General features: G+C 39.2%; 1 protein-coding gene across 1 annotated transcript in view; it reads left to right on the top strand.

Annotated features, from left to right (window-relative positions):
- Positions 1 to 8,332: 8,332 nt before the first annotated feature.
- The window catches only part of PNLIPRP3 (pancreatic lipase related protein 3), a 30,721-nt gene continuing 17,903 nt past the window's right edge, over positions 8,333 to 21,150 (top strand). The window contains exons 1-2 of the mRNA XM_019725304.3: positions 8,333 to 8,530; positions 16,773 to 16,927. Of these exons, the coding sequence (XP_019580863.3) occupies positions 8,482 to 8,530; positions 16,773 to 16,927 (204 nt within the window). The 5' untranslated portion in view covers positions 8,333 to 8,481. The remainder of the gene's footprint in view (positions 8,531 to 16,772; positions 16,928 to 21,150) is intronic.

Genomic DNA, 21,150 nt, shown 5'->3' with positions numbered 1-21,150 from the left:
AACTCATAGACACAGACAATAGTTTACTTTGTATATAAGGTCTAAAATCTCAGCGTGTCAAGTCTTCCTGGGAAGTGACTAATCTTAAATACTCTTTATATTGATGATCCTCATTAATCACTATGCTGTCCCTGTCCCTTTTGCAGTAGCGTATTACGAGTTCTATCTCATCTTTGTGGAGGTCAGTTTTTATGTCAAATTATTAAGAAATTTAAACACTGTAATTATAGTAAATTCTATTTCAGGCAATTCTCATTCAAGAAAGAAAAAAATTATGGTGCAAGTAATATCGTATGTGCTGTGCTGTTGGTAGGTGAGACCTTCCCTTGTGGGTGGGCATCAATGACCGCCAAATCCTCTACGTACAACTTGACACATCTGATTATTGACATTTCCATAGACTGTCTTCTGGCTTCATACATTTCAAACCTTATTTCTCCATCACTTCAAATGCCAGTTACCCCTGGGCATGTTTTTATATGGATGAGACTTTTGGCCTGTTTGCACCTTAGTGACATAAACCCATTAGTCAACAACAGTATTATTAGAAGCCATCCCTACATCTGGATGACTAACAATAACATAACTCTACCTGGGAGTTACTGCAAACTATCTAAATATATCCGACTAATCCTACGGCTAGTTGTGCCCCTAACATTCGTGGGGTCTTGAGCAAGCGTACAAGTGGAGGAGTACAATTCATATGTAAAATATTTAAGTTACAAATCAGGCAAAAGTAAAGTTAAATAAAATATATTCCATCTTGCTACCTTAACACATATACCTTCATAACAACAACATTTTTGTAAAAATACAGCTAAGACTATGGTTTTTATATGACAAAATCAGTAAATATCAAAGACAACTGAATTTAATTATTATTGCATATGTCTTGGTGTTTCATTAACAGGCTAGGGAATGTTTATATAGTAATCAAAGACAAACACAATTCATACATTCCTATATATATATATATATCCCATATCATTTTTTTCTTACCTTCACTTCAGCAAAAATCACTAATTAAGCTATTATAATCAAGATTTTTCACAGTATGTGTGTTATTTGACATTAGTGAGCTAATGGATTAAAAAATAAAATGAAATTTAAAAATTAAGATGATTCTGTATGTATATTTTCAAAAATATTTTTCTTCAAAATATTCAAAACTATAATCTAGTGGAAAATTATGTTATAATCAATAAATATCAAAATAATAAAAATATTTCAATTGATTTACATTTAAATTTTATTTTAATTTTTAATAAAAAAGTAACTATTCATAACTCTAGTGTTCAGTCTAGTTGCCACAGTAAAAAAAACAACACATTAAATATGTTACATTAGAACTGATAATACAAATTTAAGAATAATATGCATTATTTAATATTATAAAACATTCCTCACCCACTATGTGTAACTTTTGCAATACTGTGCTAATTTATGAGTACCTCTGAAATCCCAAATGGAATAAGTGAAACAATAAAATGAATACTGGGCATTACTAGGAAATGAGGCTTCATTATGCAAAAATCTGTTGCATTCACACTAAGATTTGTCAAGTACATTAATTCACCTTTAAAAAAAAAAACCTAAGCATTTCCACCACTCAAACCCTCCCCATACCCCGAAGCAGTTCACCTCTCTGGCATCGTTCATGACACAACCCACAGAGATTCATAGCATTCAGAATGAGTCACTTTTTATTTTGAGGACGCAGGGCAATAAACGTGAAGTGTTCATCTGGGCCTGAGCAATACTGGTCATGAGAGTGGGTGTTGAGATTTACACACCTGAGCAACAGGGACAGTCACGTATGTGTCAATAAGTTGATCAGATGTGACGCGCGGATCAGATGTGACGTGCATTTCTTTACCAGAGTCCTCTAAAGCACAGGACCCAGGGCTGGGGAGCCTCATGCCTGGGCCCGAGCGTGTTCTTGTTCAAACACAAACTAAAGGTGGTTTGATCATCTTGAATAGACAGGATAGTTCCCCCACCCCACATTTGTTTTGTGTGTCAAGACAAACGATGCCACACATACACTGAGAGGACGTGAAAGGTTTCTTACTTACATCGTGAGTCTTTCTGGGGACAGCAGGACAGGCTCCCATGCTGGCCTAAAAATGGCTGGAGAAAGGGGAGAAAGCATACTGGCTTAGGGTGTACGTGGGGGACAGGAGGTGGGGCTGGAGCGAGGGTTCCCACATATGGGCGGGGTTGCATAGTTTGAATTTCCCTTCTGTGCCAAAAAGGAGCACCCAGGCTTTCTGATCAGATTGCCCAGAAGTGGGGTGAAAAGGAAAAAAGTAAGAGTGAGGCTTAAAAGCTGTCAGCAGTCAAACATCAGAACATGGAGTCAGACCCTTTATGGCAAAATGTTTCCCTAAATCTCCCTTAGCTGGATCCCAGAAATACATGCACGGCCACTCCAGCACCACCCACACAAGGGGAAGAGTTATAGTAGGGAATCCAGAGTGCAAAGAGACTTAGAGTCTCAGGCAATTGTAATTAAAGTATCTTCGCAAAGTGAAACATTGCTAAGACCCCTTCCAAGGCCTTAAAAATGCCTGTACTAATGAGGAACCTTGAAACTCATGGTAAATCCTTTTATGGATGAGCATTTGCGTTGCCGTAAATGTGTTTGGCTGGATTTACGCTTTTCTACTTATGCTCTGATTTTCCTTGTGACGAGTGGAAGGACATGACTGAACTTCTAGCCAGGGTCATGAAACAGGAACAAGTTTCATCCACAGTGAAACAAATCAGCAGCCTCCCTCTGCTCTCTCACCTGTAAGTCACCTTCTGGTTACCTCTATTTGGCAACGCAGTCATACTTTTCTTTTTCCTCTTCCTGAAATAGCCACCCAGCAATTATCTCTTTCCTCACTATAAATAACCAATTGATCATCCTTCCTAACAAGCCTGTTTTCTGTGGCTCTCTCTCCCCGTGGTTCTACTGGGTCCACCATTCCTTCATAATTACACAGGTGTTCACATCCAGACTTCCCCATTGTCATATACTCCCACGGAAGGCCTGTCCATTGTTGACCTTCCTTTCCAGTCCTGCCTTTCTCCTGGGCTTGTTTGGACAAGTAGCCCAGCCTCTCTCAGTGACATTCATTGAGTATCACTCCACACATAACAGGAGACTGGGTTGGACCTAGGAAAATGATAATTATTATTATAGCTCCCATTTATTGAATGTTTACTGTGTGTCTCATGCTGCGATAAGCTAAAGAGGTCCTGCCTGGCTATGGACTCAAATCCAGTTCTGAAGTCCAGGCTCCAAATCACCATAGTGTATTCCTCCCATGAGAGCCGGTTTCCAGAATGTAGGCCTTTTCAGACTGTGTTGAAGTCCCACACATGATTTGCCAGTTCTAGACATAGGTAAAAATCCTCCCAACTTCTCCTTGCAGTTGCCTCTTTGATGGTGATGTTTTTCTCTATTGTATCATTCTGGTTTCTTTGCTGAATGTGGAAGAATTTAAATTAATTTTTCGAAGTATGATTTTAACATACCACATTCTAGTATAGTAAATTACTATTATGAAAAGTGTGCTACATGGAAATTTCAAGTAGCCTTGAGTAACTTGTAATTATAATGAATTGTGTTGAAGTTATGTGTATTTTTATTGTGTATAATTTAACAAGTATGTGATGACTATCTAATTATACTCTTAGAGTTCACAAAGTAATCGTTTAACAACATTTCCTTGGTAGCTATTTCACCAGTCTCTGGGTTCCAAAATGTAGGAAGAATGGTCATTCCCAGGGCTTTTATTGTTGACAAAGTGGTATTGCCATATACTAGATGTTCCTGAAACTTACCATTGCTTTTCCCCACCAAGCAAATTGCCTCTTCATTATCTGATTTTACCTTCCTCTTTGGGGGATCTGGCAACACTTTAAATGCAATCACTATATAATATGAAGTCCAGGAATGTTCTTGAATATGAAGATGACAGCAGAGATTCCCATTCTCCTCCTTTGTCATGCCAGGGGCCTGGCCCTGTCGTTCTCTTTTTTGCCATTTCCTAGACCTTTCCCCATGTCCTTGAGTTTTTTTGAAACAAGAACATACACAGCTTTCTAAAATGCAGACTTTTTGGGATTACACCAGGGAATGTAGTCTCCACATACCAGACAGTTCTTAAAGGAAACCATTGAAATAATACCTTCGGGCCAATTTCAACCCACTTCTCAGGAGCAGGAATAAAACCAGCTGTTACTACTGAGGGCTTCGTCTGGGCCAGACAGTTTATCTCTAGGAGGTATGCTTTTATCTGCACTTAGTTCACACAAAAACACCCTGAAGTGGTATTGTCACCGCCATATACTCACAAGGAAAACAGCCAGAGAGGGTAGACAACGCCAATAAGTTCCACTCGACTTGCATCATAGTTCTTGCTTCATAAGAACTATTCTGACAAACTCATGAGAGAAAATCTGTTATTCGGGAATAAAACAGAAAAAAAAAAAGGGATTAAATGTTTCTGCTTCTGCAAAATGCACTAAGCACTCTCCTGTATCATTGCATTCTTCAAGAGCTAAGTTAAAGAAGAGAGATAATAAAAAAGGAAACCCTGTTGTCTCACTCTACCACCAAACTGTCCTGAGTCTATCCAGTTCTCATCACCTGCATTACTACCCCTTTGGTCCAAACCACCATCACCTCTCACCTGGCTCACTGCAGTGGCTTTCTGACTGGACTTCCTGAGTCCACCCTTGTCCAACTTCAGTCTGTTGGCAACTGTCGTGAGCGCCTGGAAGGGCAGTCACCATATTTCAGTCTCCTCCTGAAACTCAAGGGGACATTAACCCCTCAGCAGGGCCCAACGTCCCAACGTGGTACTCGTGATGTGAGTGGGGAACAAAGTCCTGGCACAGGTTCAGAAAGAGTGGGTAACACAGCATTTATTTGGGAACCAGTGTCCCTCCAGAGGCCAATGCTCTGGTAAGCACAGAAGGTTATACAGAGTAGAATAGAATTTAATAACAAACCAAGTCCCAGAGTCAATTGAGGTGGAGAAGGTCCCTGGTCTGGAAGAGACGACTGGGCCCACGATGGGTCTGAGGCCAGCTGGTCTTGCAAGGAAGAGCTTTGGAGAGTCCCAGTATTATGGCTTGCACCTCACAGAGGTCTCTGTCGGATCATCGCCCAGACGAATGTCCGGGAGGATCGTTCCTGAGTGTCTCGCTCAGAGCCTCGCAGAGGGTCCTAGCCGGAGTGCCCAGTCGGACCACTCATGGCATTGCTCTGGAATTCTGCTTTTACCCTCTTTTCCTTGGACTTGTTTACTTCTTAGATGATAACCAGAAGTTGTTTGGTGAATGTGTTTATCACTCAATTTTGTTATGTTGGGTTTCACACATGACCATAAACATGTTTACTTTCGTGTATATGCTCTACACATAAACATGTTTACTTTCCCTTTACTCTTGTCTGTCTCACACATGTGCGGCCATAGTCCTGTCCCTACTAGTAAACAAATTCTTTTGCAAACCTCAATCCACATATATATTTTATATGCTCTATACAGCAACAGAGCAGCCAGAACGACCGTTACAACCGAAGGCAAACCAGATCCTTTCTCTGCGCAGAGTCCTCCAATGGCGCTCTTTTCTTGAGAGGGAAAGCTGAAGTAGTTACAATGACAAATAAGACCTTACCACTCTGGCCCTCAAGTGCCTCTGTGACCTCATCCTCTACTCCTTTCCTGCTCTCTGTTCCCGCCACACTGGCCTTTTTGCATTTTCTCATAGACACGAGACACACTCCTGACTCAGGATGGGCTCACCTGTTCCTCTGCCTGAACAGTCACTTAGTTACCTCCCTCACCTCTTTCAAGTCTTTGCTCAGATGTCACCTTCTCAATGAGGCCTCCCAGAACCACCCTAATTAATAGCAACACTCTCCTCCTATCAAATCCCAAATTCCCCAATCTCCTTTCCTCTGCTTTACTTATTTTTTCCCATCACACTTAAACCATCTTTCACATACTCTCTAATTTACTTGTTTACTGTGTTTATTGGCTGCCTTCCTCCATTGTCATATCCAAGAAGGCAAGGTTTTCATTGTCTCTTTCGGTCATTGATGTATCACTAGAAACTGGAATAGTGCCTGGTACAGAGTAGCCACTCAAATATTTAGTGAATGAATAAGTGAATGCTAACATTGCTCAAGTATTTCTCTCTTTCTTTGCTTCCCCAAAATGGCCATGATGCCAGCCTCCTTGATATCTTGGATAATTTAAAGAGACAGGCATTAAGAAAGAACCTAAAAAGGGATTTTAAAAATTACAGCCATATTCTTCAGGGTTCTGACATTAATGTTGAAATATCATGACATCTTGAAAGATTCTCTGCCTTCTAAATCCTCACAATAATTTATCATGTCCGGGAGAGAATTAAGTGAATTATTCTCTACTGCTGAATCAATAATTTTACTGATTTGCTGGTTTTCCTCATTTTGGTGTTCTGTCATATATAAGCACAGCTTTGATTTTGCGATGAACTTTTAAAAGCTATTGTTAACTACTCTGTGTGACATATTTCAGGAGGAACTGCCATTATTTCAACAAACATCTATGGATTCACCAATATCTTTTCCTCATTAAATATAATTATTAAAGTGTAATGAGTCCTCAACTCTAAGAATGATAATCTCTCCAGAGTAAGAATTTCCTTGCGTGATATGAGATCAATGAAATCTAATACTATTATTTTTCTTTCAACAAATAGTGATCAAGGATCTGCTGTAAGAGACCTATTGCTAGATATTGGGGTCCCAGAGATGAATAAAAACCAGTCCTTGTCCCAGAATAATTCGGTCTAGAGGAGGAGACTAATTGCTAATGCCTAACAATTCTATGATATGCTACGTGCTATAGCAGATTCATTGAAAAGTGCTGTGAAAACATGGAAGAGAGAGTGGTTTTTACAAAAATCCTGTCTTATCATGGTAAACCTTTGTATTTTTTTATTTAAAAATGTTCATTAAGCACCCACTAAGTTCCAGGCATTTTGCTTGTCCCTTGGGATGCAGACTTGAATAGGATTCAGTCTTCTGAGAGGTGCTACTGATGGTCATGATATTCACGTTGACCTTACACATGTGGCTGAAAACATTGATTCTTGACATGCCATTTGGAAAAAAATGGCCAGTTGTAACTAGGGAAGATTTTAGAGCATGCCTTTTCCATGACATGCTTACTGGACACAGGGCCAGGCCCCAACCTCGGTGCTGCTAAATAAGTCTATTTTTCAATCACTGCATGTCTGCGTACCAGGTGGACTGGTGGCTACAAGTTCCAGGAAATATTTCCACCAAACAAAGCACCCAAGACTTGTACCTACTCTTGTTCATAATCTTTTCTTTGATTCTTGTATAATGTAATAAGTTTCGTATGAAAAGCCTGAATGCATCGTAAAACTTTAAAATCTTAAACGTTATTACAGTGAAAGGAAAACATTAAGAAAAACCAAGAAATACTTTCAGTCATCTTATGTGAACATTTAAAATTTGAGAAACAGACTAAGGATATCTATGGATTGAACTGCTCATCACTTAAATTAATGTAGTAACCAAAAAGGCAAGTTTTCTTTACGTTAAAGACTATTGTAAAGCCTGTGTACAGGTATGTAAGGGTGTATTTAGCTCTGTGGGATCATAAATTTGGTATTATAACCATTAACATAGTTGAAAAATGACAATAATAAAATTAACACTGAATATAGTATTTACTATATACTGGGTACTATTTATAGAATAAGTAATTCAATCACCTAAATGACCCTGTGAGTTAGGAACTTGATTGTCCCCATTTTACAGCTGAGGAAAGGCACAGTGAGGTTTACTAGCCCAAGGTCACTGCTCATAAATGGCAGAGCCAGAATTTGGATCCAGGTGGTCAGGCTCTAGAGTAGGTAACAGCAAATACTACGTTATATTGCCACACAGGTAAGACAGACAGATTAGCCGTGTTCATTATTTAGCTCACTTGTAATTTAGCAGGGACTGTTGATATTAAGTAGATGTTTGCACTCAGAAATGTATTAGGGAAAAAATGCTCAAAGTGTATAGTCCTGGTTTGGAAAATGTTTACCTTTTGAATGTTTGTTATGTAGCATCCCAAAGCCTTAAAATAACTTTCAAGGGTGACTCATTCTGTGCTTACCCAAAATATTACTAACGATGAAACAGCAAGACCTCAGAACTTTTAATCACCAATCACACCATGCAAGACACACCCCACTAATTATCTCTCTTACTGTGAAGCTAGGTGTCTTACTATGGCACATTCACTTTGCAGAGCACAGAATTCAAAGTGCTGTGAGCTCCATAGTCTCCTGGACCTAGAACTTAAATAGTGAGTGGTGTCATTTTGAAGAAAACTGCTGAATATTTTATAGCAAGGTGACTTTACAAGTAAAAATCTTCAAGAAGATTTTATGTGACTTTAAAAGTCAACTTAGATGTTTGGAATTTGGATTGCTGCACTCTTACTCTTTGGCACGTCGACAGGTAAGACTCACAATTTATAATAAGTTCCTTAAAAATAATGAGTATATTCAAAGTCCGGGTCAATTACCCAAAATGTAATTGACCTGGACTTTGAAATATTGGCTTTGTTTATATTTTAATTTATTTGCATAAAAATGTCTAAGGAAAATTAATACATCGGTTTTATAATAATGAATCTAAGAGCATATGAGAAGCGTCTATTTCCAATAATATAAAAGTTGCTGGATAGTCTTGTACATGGCTTCCAGCTCTGCCATCTACTGGCCTTATGGCGTCAGTCAAGTAACTTATCCATTAAAGTCTCAATTTCTTCATTTCTAGGATGGATACGTAGCGGTAAATAAGACAGTATATATTTCCTATCTCAGTACCTGACTCACAGCAAATGCTCAATACATGTTTGAATGAATGAATGATTAATACTGATTGGAACTTCCATGTTGATTTTTTCCATTTGTGTCATGGTTGTGTGAAGGGATTTTGGTCTTGGACATTTCTTATACATTAACTCAATATTCATCGACTTGTGCTCTTTATACTGTGAACTTGCTATGCATTTACTATATAATAGTTATTGGTTCTGTCTGTTGTTACCACCCTGGTTCAATATTGTAGCCAGAGGCACAATAAAAGGTAGTTGATATGTTTTAACCAAACTAGAATCAAAGAATTTCGGTGTTTTTCAGTCCCTCTCCTCCAGCTCTCCTCTGTGGGATAAAAACTGAAAGGGATGGAGCTATCATTAGTTTTAGGATATACCAGGAACTCTGCTCTCTTTTCTATGATTTTCCTGCCCCAGGACAGTCCTGTTTGAAGGCTGAAAACAGTGAGACTGATGAGTTCCAGAACAAAAAAGAAGTGAGCGAAGTATGCCCTGATCTGTTTTCTTGTATTGTCACTTTCTCTGCTTCGGTGGCATCTCCTCCTTCCAGAGCCTTCTTTGCTATCTCCACTCACAACCCACCTCTCAAAATAGTCTCTGAACAAGGATGCTGATGCATTTTTTAATTAGCAAACACAGTCACCTACTATGTGCTAGGCACTGTGTTAAGCTCTGGAGACACAGTTGTGATTGATACAGCTTCCCTGCAGGCCTTCAGAAATGTTTGCTTTTCAATACGGAGTGACTTCTGTTTGGAAGCTCATTGAATTTAAGCACAAATTGTAAAATGGCAGGTACCAGAGGACTGAATGCAAATGCTATAAATTTAATAAATGCAATATAGGTAATGATACAAATGTGATGTAGACTCAATTTTTTTTAATTTTGGCAGCTATGTAAAGGACATATGTTTGTAGTATGTATCATCTAAAAAATACTTTATTTGGCAGCTCTCTCCTCACTTACCTAGTTTAAATCCCATGGTCAATCATAATCGCTCCTTAGTGTACACATTAGACTTCTCCGATGTTCTCGCTTCACTTGGCTTAACCATGACCTTGATTAAATCCAGCACTTTGCCTACTTTGTGCCTGCACCTGTGCACCTGAATCTACCTGGAGAAAAGCACATACCATGCTGACTGTCTCCCTGTGATTCTATGGTTATTAAACTCAAGTGGACCCTAAAGCTGCAAAGCTATCATACTCTGCTTCCCAAATTTATTCATTTTCTGAGATTCCTGGGTTATTTCATTGTTCTCCCCTCTACTCAAACCTCAACACCTTCCTGCCCATTAGCACTCCTGGCTGATGGCCTTATTTCCTATTTCAATAAGAAAATAGAAACAAAGACAAGAGACCTTCCATAAGCTCCCAGCACCACACCCATCTAGCTGTCTACCTGTATCTGCCTATACACTCTGCCTTCTCTCTGCCCCTACTCGCATGCTCCCAGCAAAGATCACACTTCATCCCACGTATCAGACCCCATCTCCTCTCACCCACTCAAGGACAATACCTAACAATACTCCCTTCTATTTCTCCTGCTTCACTGATCTTCTTCCTCTGTCCTGGATCATTCCCAGCAGAACACAAACATACTGAGTTCTCCCATCTTAAAAACGTCATTTGTGATTTGTCCTTCTGGGGCTTTCTGTTTCTCCTCCCCTTCTTTCATGTACTCTCTCCCATCAGGCTTAAACCCTGCCCCTCCACTGAAACTGCACCTGTCATGATCACCCCCATGTTGATAAGCCAGTGGTCATCTAGTTGGGCTTAGCAGTATTTGGTACTCCCAATTGCTCCCTCCCTTGGCAGTCCATTTTTAGGTTGGCTTCTAGGATGCCGCACATCCTAGGTTTCCTCCTACTTCTCTGACCGCTTCTTGGCAGTCTTCTTTGCTAGTTCCTCCTCATATTCCTGATTTTTAAATGATGGAGTGGGACTCACTGTTTGGACCGTCCATGCACCATCCCTCTTCTTTGCCTGCAATCTCTCCCTTGGTAACCACATCCATACTCATGGTTTTAAACACCGTCTTTACACTAATGACATTTACATTTATACTTCCCTCTGATCTCCCTGGAATTCAGTCTCATATATCCAACTGTCTCTGTGACATTTCCACTTACGTATCTAACTCATATGAAAGCTACATATCCAAAACTGAGCTATTGATCTGTACCCCAAATCTGTTCCTCCAAGTTTTCCCCATCCCAATTAAAGGGCAACTCCAGTCTCCCAGGCACTTCTGTGATGAACCTTGATATCATCCTTGACTTTTCATTCTACGACACCTCACTGCCAATTAGTCAGCAAATTCGTTGGATCATCCTTCAAAATCTGTCCGGAACCTTACCACTTCTCACCACTTCTCACCACCTCCGCTGCTACCGCCATGATTTTAGGCACTATTGTGTCTTATGTAGTTTACTTCAATAGCCTACCTGAAGGTAGAGGTCTCTCTGCCTCTACCTTTGGCTGCTTCAATCTGTGCTCAACCCGGAAGCTAACAAGTCAGTCTGTGTCGCTTTACTGCCCAGAGCCCTCCAATGGCTTCTCATCTCACTTCCGAATAAAAGCCAGGGTACTTCCAAGGACCTCCCAGGTGCTGCATGCTTTAGCCCTGTTACCTCTCTAGCATCACCCCTTGCTACTTGTCCACCATCCTTTATTCAAACCCTTGGGGGCCAGATGCGCTGCAGAATTCAGATATTCTTCGGAGTTTAGAAAGGGACTATGGCAAGTTGATTGTATAACAGAAAACGCACAGAGGAATCTGGGGCAGCACTCTGTATACAACCACATGTCTATTTCTATAGTAAAATTTACAAATATTCATAGTAAATGAGAGAAAGACTAGATATTGCCTTAGGTCAGTTTTTGCTGACAAATGAGTTTGTTGCAAACTAGAAAACAAACAAACAAACAACAGAAAAGCCCTAAACCCCACTTTTGTTCCCCAGAGATTCTTAGGTTTTGAAATTGCACAGTAAGGTGCTATGGACCTATGTCTCCCCGTTCCCTCAACTCTGGTCAGGACAGCCTCTGCAGAATTCCTCCGTCACAGCAGGCACGCTCCTCCCTCATGGCCTTGTGCCTTCTCTTCCCTCTGCCTGGAATGTTCCTCCTTCTAGAAATCCTCATGGTTTGCTTCTCACCCTCTTCAGGTCACTATTCAAATGCCGCCATTTTTAATGAGGTCTTGCCTGACCACCCTACTTGAATTGCAAACCCCTCCTCCCCTAAACACGCATGCACCTTCACCCTGCCATGTTGTGTTTCTCCCAGCACTTGCCACTATTATACCATATTTCATTTTTTTGTTCTTATTCGTTGTGTGTTCCCCCACCCCTAACTAGGCTGGACTAAGATTATTTTTTCCACTGTTGAGTCGCCAGTGCTGAGAACACCGTCTGGCACATAATAGGCACCCAAATAAATATTTCTTGAATAAATTAATGAATCTATTTTCCAGCTTTTCTATGTCGTTGGAAAAGACTGCCAATAGTGAGATAGAGAAATGACTCATTTGGAAAGTGGAAATCAGGAAAATATGAGCTAATATACCAATTTATGTGATTTCTTAACCAATTAAAACTAGTTTCATGTAGTAAGCTATATTTCAAATGCTCCTTTAAAGAACTTTTAGGTCAAAGAGGAAAGAAAACACTTCAATTGCAGAATATATCAAAATATAATGACTCAAGAACCGAAGAAACTAGAGAAAGAAACTAGAAAAAGTTGAAGGAAGAATTTAATAAAAATAAAAACAGGTTAATGCATCAGAAAAATAGGGAAAAAAACAATATAATTGATAAATGGATGTAGTGGTTACTTAATAAAACTTAAAAAATAGAAAACAGTGATAGCAGATTTAAATAAACAAAGAGAAATAGCCACAGGTATGGAAGACATTAAAATGATTATACTTTGTAGAAATTCATGCTAAGAGAAGTGAAATTCTAGGTGAAAATCCTCCTCTTTATATCAAAATAAATCTCAGATAGCTGAACATTTAAAAGTAAAAGAATGAAACAATAAAAATATGAAAAGAAAACAGGGACATTATTAATTATGTTGGAGTAAGAAATGCTTTCTAAACAAGACAAAACCCCAAAGCTATAAAGGAAAAGGATGATCATTTTGTTGAATAAAATGTGAAACTTCTATATGACAGAAGGTAAAATCTATAAGACAAAAATGTAAACAACAAACTAGAATTCTTTCCTAAATACCTGACTCAAAAGGGGCAGATCTCTCCACTATTCAAAGAAGTTTTATAAATAAATAAGAAAAAAAAACAAACTTTAGAAAAATGTGTATAGGACATGAAGATGTACAAATGGCCAGAAATGCACAAAAAGATATTCAAGTGTATAGATAATTAAAGAAATGCAAATTAAAATGATAAAAGGTTTTCATTCTGGTGGTACATACAAAAATTTATTAATAAAACTGTTCCCCCTTGGACAGTAGATTGTATTACTGTTCGCCATTATTTATTCTCCTTCCCTGGAAGAGGATTCTACAGTCCCACATTTGACCATGGGACGTGGCAGAGAACAGTGCCAAGTCTGAACACTGCTTAAAGAGCCTTTGCATCATTCAGCCATTACATCCTCTTCCTCTGTCCCAGGAGCAACATGTTCGGAACAGGATCTGCTCCATTAGCTTGGATCATAGAAGGAAGAAGGCTGGTAAATCAGAGCCACAGCCAACCTAAAACCATTGCAGCCAAAATATAACATGGACGAGAAATATCCTCAATATTTGTAAACCAATGACAAGCTATTTGTCACCAGCAAAAGCTAATTAACGTACTTCCAATTCCACTTAGCGACAGAGTGATCTGCATTATGGTTCATTTTTTTCTTACAATTTAATAGCAATAAAACATTGGGCAAGATGACCACTTTCTAAGTCTTCATTTCTTCACATATATGACACACAGGGCTTAGGCTGTCTTTGCTATTTTAATTATTATTAATGAGACAAAGAAATGAGATGACATAAGTTGGTAAAGAAGCAATTTTTTTTTTTTTACTTTTGTGACTTTTTTCTTATGATAAGGTAGTTCACGCTCATAATTGAAATTTTGAGACCATAGATAAACATAAAGAAGAAAATAGAAACCACAGTCTCACCATTGTTAATATTTTGGTGCACTTCCTCTGAATTTTATTTTTCCCCATACATTTTAAACGAAACTACACATAATTCTTGAACCTGCCTTTTCCCACTAACATATTCTCGCTTTTGTTACAAGTTTCATTACAAATTCTCTGTAAATCTTTCAAATGGCTGCATAATATCTTTAATTCTATCATTTTTAAAAACTATATCCTTTGTTGGCCATTTAAGTTATTGGCCCAATTCCAACTTATTAATTTTATAGTAAACATCTTTTTTTTTTCTGAGTACTTTAATGCCTTATGATGTTGATCAGTCTCCTCATCACATCTCGTTTATTCTAACTTGATGCCCTATTTACCAGTATGTCTTTGTGGAATAAGGGCATGATAACCAATAAGCTTGGTAAGTTGTAAACAGAGAAAACACAATATTTACAATAATCTTCATTTCAAAATTCAAACTTTCTTCCATAGACTGGACAATATAGTTGAGAATTTGGGGTGGGGGAAGCCATGACATGCAAAAAAATAAAGGAAAAACAAAAGGTTGTATGAGAAAGACAAAAACCCAAATGTGAAATCATTGGCCCAAATTAGAACTGGATATATGTGTGTTTCAAGAGGAAAAACAGAATGGATTCCAGGCAGGAGATATATTGTTCGACAAGCCATACTATACTAGGAATATATTGAGGAAGGTACATGTTTGCACTTCCAATAAGACAAAAGAAAGGCAACCAGAGAAACCAGGAAAACAAAACTGGCACCAGAAAGGCCTGATCCAAATACGGAGCAAACTAAAATGACACTTATTTTGAGCAATTCGTGTAGAAGAGAAGAGAATTCATTTGAATAGTCTCCTTTGAAGGAAATGGATCTGAACAATAAAAGTGCAGGGAAGGGAATGTAATTACAGCATGCTAGCTGGCTCTGGAAGGAAAAATATTTATCTAGTCAGAATAATATAAATTGTTTATTGATTTTTTTTTTTTTTTTTTGAATCAGCCTACAGACAAAACATGGAAGACTTAATTATGATTACAGAACAAAGTCTGAATGTTATCAGTCTTGACACAGTGACAGTGGAAGTGCAGCTGACAGACTTTGGAAGATGGAAAGAAGGAAGGGAGGGAGAGGCCACAGCACTTAACCCTTCATCTTGCAAAAGTAGGGAGTCAAGTTATAAGGAATCTGAGGTATGGATCAAGAAATGGAAGACAACTAAGTTTACAGTGGAAGCCCACAAATGAGCTAAAAAGAGTGTTAGACTGTGTAGGAGGAGGAGTTGATAGAAAGTGGAGAGGACGGCCTGGCTATTGAGCTGTTGTCCTTGGGCTTCAAGCTGGCCCTTGCTGTGCTAGCACTGGGACAGAGCAAGCACCGTTCCACATTTCAAACACTCCCGAGAGGCGCTGTCAATAAAGGGACACGGAGGGACACGGAGGTTCCAAGAGAGAGGAGAGGTGTTCCTTCCTGTTTGCTCCTGGTTCCTGTCTGTGTGTTTCCAGAAATGGGTTTTCACTCCAGCACAGTCATTCTAATAACAGCCATTGGTTCCTTTTGCAGTTTTTCGATACTCTAAGAACCAGATACATGATGCCCACTCAAAGATGCCAGCAATAGAGAGATAGCAGCCCTCCTCAGGCCCAAATCCCAACTCTGGAGAACCAGCACTCCCTCCCCCATCTCGCAGCCCTTCCCCACATTTCCACTTTTCAATAACTGAACCTCTTCTATTTCTTCACCAGCCCTGGAGCTGGTAGCTGCTGCCTGCAGTTACCCCCTCTGAGCTACTTACAGGCTCCCCTTTTGTCTTCAGTTCTCTGATACCTGATTAATAACAATTCATTATCTCTCACAGTTAAAATAATTGGTATGGATTCTATTTCTAGCCCTAATCCTGGCTGATGGTGGGGGGTGGGGTATGGTAAATCCTAATTTATTATTGCAGCAAATTAATAGATCATGTGTGGCTAAAGTTGATCAATTGAAATTGGTAGTGTACGCACATTGTATATAATATGTAAGTAACCATAGGAAGAACTGCAGACATGTTTAAAATGGTCGCCTCTGGGGAAGGGGTTGGGTTTGGGGGTGGGCAGGGGATGTTGTTCATCTGTACACGTTTTTTTTTTTAAATATACAAATATTTCTTTCATTAAAAAATAAGTTTAATTTCCTATTCTTCCTCTTTACATTTATGTGGAATCTCATTCTTAGAGAATGGAGAAAATGCAAAACCTCCTAAAATTTTGAAATTAAAAGCTGGTGGATTTGAGAATCTAAAAGTTATTTAGTATTTTTTGATAAATGATAAAAGAAAATCCTCGAGATCAAGTCTTCAAACAGTCTAACCAATACTAATAAATCATCAAAGTGAATAGATTATAATTAATGTAATAAATAATAACAATTGAATAAATATAGATTCTAATCATAATTAAATAAATTGAACTATCCCTCCCTCCATGAAACAGCATGAAATGAAGTTATTTGTTTTTGAGTATTAAATGAAAATGAAAAGGAGAGTCATCGTAGAATCTACACAGGTTCTAATATGTGGGGGTCATAATATGTGGGGGCCGGGGCTATTTTTTGAAGAGAAGTTCCCTGAACCAGATTTGTTTAACTTAAAGATTAATTTCAGTTAATCCTCAGAGTGGGAAACACAGCCTCTCGGTGGGCCTGGTTCCTACAATACTGCCACTCCATCTTTTTTGTTGCAGGAAAAGAAGTTTGCTATGAAAGGGTGGGATGCTTTAAAGATGGCTTACCATGGTCCGGGACTTTGTCAAGACAGTTGGCAGGTTTACCCTGGTCTCCAGAGAAGATAAACACTCGCTTCCTACTCTATACTAGACGTAACCCCAAAGTCTATCAGGTAAGCTAACTTGCTGCCTTCACACATAGGTTATTCTGAAATATAAGCTGTAGCTATAGATATAGAAGACAGAGATGCAGTAACCTATTCTGGCATACATGGTTTATTTCAAGGCAAATATTTCATTTTATAATTGTGAGCCAGATTTTTTTCTCATACTATTTTTCCTAGTGTTTAAATATGAAGATAGATCGGAATATGTTGTCTCCTATGAGATAAATTTGATATTTTGTTCAGTTAATACATTAATTGAGAGCCTTCCACTTGTAAGACTGATCAAGCAACAGTACCTATTATGTATTAGATTGAATAAACAAGACAGTGTTTTAAGTGTATTATATTAGGGGAAATGGGGTGTGTAAACAAATACCTTTATTGCAACACAAATTATGATCTGTGATGTTAGGTACAATAAAAGACTCTGGGAACGCAGTAAGGAAGGGCTTACCTTCCCCTTGGGGGTGGGGATGGTAACCAGGAAAGGCTTTGAGGAGGACACACATTCGAGGCGTGTCCTGAAGATGGGCAGGATTTTCATAAGCAGAGACACAGGGAAATGGTAAAGGAAATGGCAAGGACAAACATTGTGTTAGATGGGGGACAGAGAGGAAGTTCTTGAATGGAGAGTTAGTTAGAAAAATAATTTAGAGACAAATCATAGAATTCCTTCCAAAGGAGTTTGGATTTCACCCTGGGAGCCACGAGGCCTCACTGAGAGTTTTTAAAGAGGCTTTCGGACATTTGCTCTGGCTGAAGTGTACCTTCTTGCCCGGAGCTGGGAGAGCCTGGAGGTGACTGCCAGACCATCTAGCACTATGCTACAGGTAGCCACTACCTACATGTAGCTGTTACGATTAAACACAATTTAAAAATTAGTTCTTCGGCTACACCAACCCCATCTCAAGCGCTCACTAGCCACACATGGCTGGTGTCTACCCTACTGGACAGTGCACATAGCGAATATTTCCATTATCACAGAAAGTTCTATTTGGCAGCACTGACCCGAACGTGATGGTGCAATTGGATCAGACGTAGGGGACTAGCCTGAGCCAGAGTCATGAGAGTGAGTGTGATAATGGAAGACTGACAGGATAATCATCATAAACTGTCCTGAGATTTCACACACGAGTGAATGGAAGAATAATGACCCTCGTAGCAGGAAAATTGGAGGTGAAAGAGAATAACTTCAATTTTGAAGAGGTCAGGTTTGGGCAGGCTTTGGGAGCTTTTAGTCTTACAGCTTAGTCCAGAGCTGGAGAAAGAGATTCCAAAGTCTGTTATCCAGAGGTGAAAGTTGAAACCCAAAGAATGCGTGCAATCTCAGGGGCAGAGAAAAAGGCATGAGACTAGAACCAGTAGAGCATCTGTATTTAGGGAGCAGGTGGGAAAGGGGGTCAGAGAAAGATCATTTACGGTCTTTATTGTGTCTGTGACCTTGAGGCTTGATGTCCAGCAGAGCCGTGACACACAGGGCAGGCCTTGCCAGCCCAGACAACCTTCTGCTATGCCTCACACCATACAAACATAATCTGATTTTTAGCTGTCTCCTTACCAGACACACACATACATGTGTGCACACAGCTCTTTGCCAAAATACGCCATCTGCTCTGTAGATGACAACTCTGTCTAGGCTAAAGAAGAAAAGTCCTTATTGTGGGTATAGAGAAACTTATGAAGTGTTATCAAAAGCTTGATTTTTTGTAACTATCAAAAAGCAAAGAGTGCAATATTACTCACTATGAAAAATGAAATTCTGATAGCTACTACAACGTGGATGAACTTTGCAAACATTTTGCTAAGTTAAAAAAGCCAGACACAGAAGGACAAATACTGTATGATTCCAGTTAGATGAGGTACCCGGAATAGTCAAATTCACAGAGACAGAAATAGTCATTACTGAGGGGCAGGGAGTAGTGGCGTGTTTGTTTCATGGGTACAGAATTTCAGTTTGGGATGATGAAAAAATTCTGGAGATGGGTGGTGGTGATGGCTGTACAACAATGCAATTGACTTAATGCTACTAAACTTAAAAATTATAACTTTTATGTGATGTATATTTTACCACAATTTGTAAAATGTAAATAGAATCTCTGTGGGTGGGGCACTCTGTTGATTCAGGACTTTCAGGATATATGTGTCCATTCAGGACTAACTGTAGCCCCTGGTCTTGACCCTCAGTCCTCATAAGACTCACTGGTCCTTCATTCCTCTGCCCAGTGGCCGTGCACTTGAACCTTGCAGAGCACAGGCACTAAGACAGAAGATAATGAGCACAAGACTTAGGGCGTGGCTGGACCCTAAAGGCAAGGAAGAGAATATCAGAAACCAAATGCTTTCCTAATAAAGGGACCAGAAAAACAGTGTTCAGCACATCTTCTCCACTCCCTTCCACATGGAAAGGATCATGTGTAACAAACCAGATCTATTCTGGAATTTCACAATGGATAGAAGCCTGAGGGTTTGCTGTTAAAGTGTCTTTTAACAACAGCTAGTATATAGGATGAGTCAAGGTGTTATACTAAAAAAAAAAAAAAAAAAAAAAAAGGATTGTCTGAGGCTTAACCCATATCCTGTACTATATAATGGCTGCCTTTATTTAAGAGAAAGCAGGGTTAAACTATAAAGGTTTAACACACACTTTTCCTGGAAGGAGGAATTGTTAAGGGGAAATATCGTGCAATAAAGTTGGTCTGAGAGTCACCGGTCTTCACAGCTACGTACCTTTCTGCAAGAATAAAACAACCCACTTCCATCACGAATCCCTCACTCTTTAACCTAGAGTGGCTCATGCAGACACTAGGGGTGATGCACATTTTGCATAATTTTGGTAGTTTCTGTGCCTGTAGCCATTGTCAAGGCTGAAACATACCGACCTGGTGACTATTTTATTACTGAAAATGAGATCACCTGTAGAAAGGCTTGCTCTCATACCCATTAGGCTCGAGTCTCCTCAAAGACAAGAACGTTAAGAGAAAAGGCCCCAGCGCCCAGCTAACCACTGATACTTAATCAGCCCTTTCTCTGGATAATCTGTCTGTTCTGACACCCTTTTTAGTTTCTCTCCTTGTAGCAGCAGGATCCCCGTTGTCTTCTTTTGATTCCATGATGTTTGGCGTTTCCCATTTTCTAGGTTAGTATGCTATTTTACAGGGTGTGCCAGATGGAATGCAAAGTGAACAAAATGTTTTTTCTACCTTTTCTACTTTATTAAATTCCTCTGTGGCTTTTGTGACAACGGAGGATGCTCGGATCCCACAAAACGTGTGCAATTGCCACTTTGAGACTTGCCCGAGGTTCTACTTCTTCAAACTATTCTCATGACTGGGGAAAGCCTAAACAAACTTTTTCTACTAAATTCCTCTTCAAAATAGGTTTTTTTCTGGTGTAGAAACAGGAATATAGTAGGTGTTCAGGGGGCTCCAGCTACAGTTGAGTATCTGGATTCTTTTAGGTACGTGAATGGACAAGTGCTTTTGCACTTGGATTCCATTATTTAGCAGAGGAGTGCTTCCTGGAAAGCCGAAGTACAGTTGATTTTATTACCTGCCTCAGTAAATCCCGCATCTGATCTGAGCCTTTTCAGTAGAGAACTCTATGATCAGATCACAACTTGAGAGCCCAGCGGTTTAGCACATGACTTCAGAGAAAGGCCATATGGGTCTGAAACCTTGTTCAGGACTCACTTAGCTGTAGTACTTTTGGAAAAGTGACTTAATCTCTCATTGTGTCCCTTCCTGGTTTATAAAATTGGTACCTACCTCACTGTGTTGTGAGGGTTCACTGAGCTGTTCTATAAAGTACTTAGAACAATTCCTGACACATACGCAGATGTATTAACCATGTTATAATTGCTGTGAACACCAACATAGGATTCGCATAATTATTTGCTTACAGTCTTGGAGATACTTTAACTAACCAGTGAGTTGTATGATTAATTGCACATCATTTTTATGCACAGGCAGCTGGTAATAGGCTCTTAGTTTGAATTTCATAAGTATCTATAGTGTGTTGCTCTCTAATTACAGGATTCACTATTGTCAAACTTGCTATTTGCTGATTATTCATTTTTTTCCTCAGTACAATTGCTTATACTTGTGCGTATTAATCTTCCTGTTAATAAAAAAATTACATAAATTCGTAGTATTCTAATGTGTTTGGGAGTTTGATTATGAAAAGAACCCAACAAAATATAAATACTAAAGAATATTTAATGTAATCACATA

Source organism: Rhinolophus sinicus, chromosome 15 (assembly GCF_057876585.1).
Source record: "Rhinolophus sinicus isolate RSI-liver-muscle chromosome 15, RSI-T2T, whole genome shotgun sequence".
In the NCBI taxonomy this organism is placed as follows: Eukaryota; Metazoa; Chordata; class Mammalia; order Chiroptera; family Rhinolophidae; genus Rhinolophus; species Rhinolophus sinicus.
The sequence above is the reverse complement of the archived record's forward strand: the minus strand, read 5'-3'. Positions and strand labels throughout refer to the sequence as shown.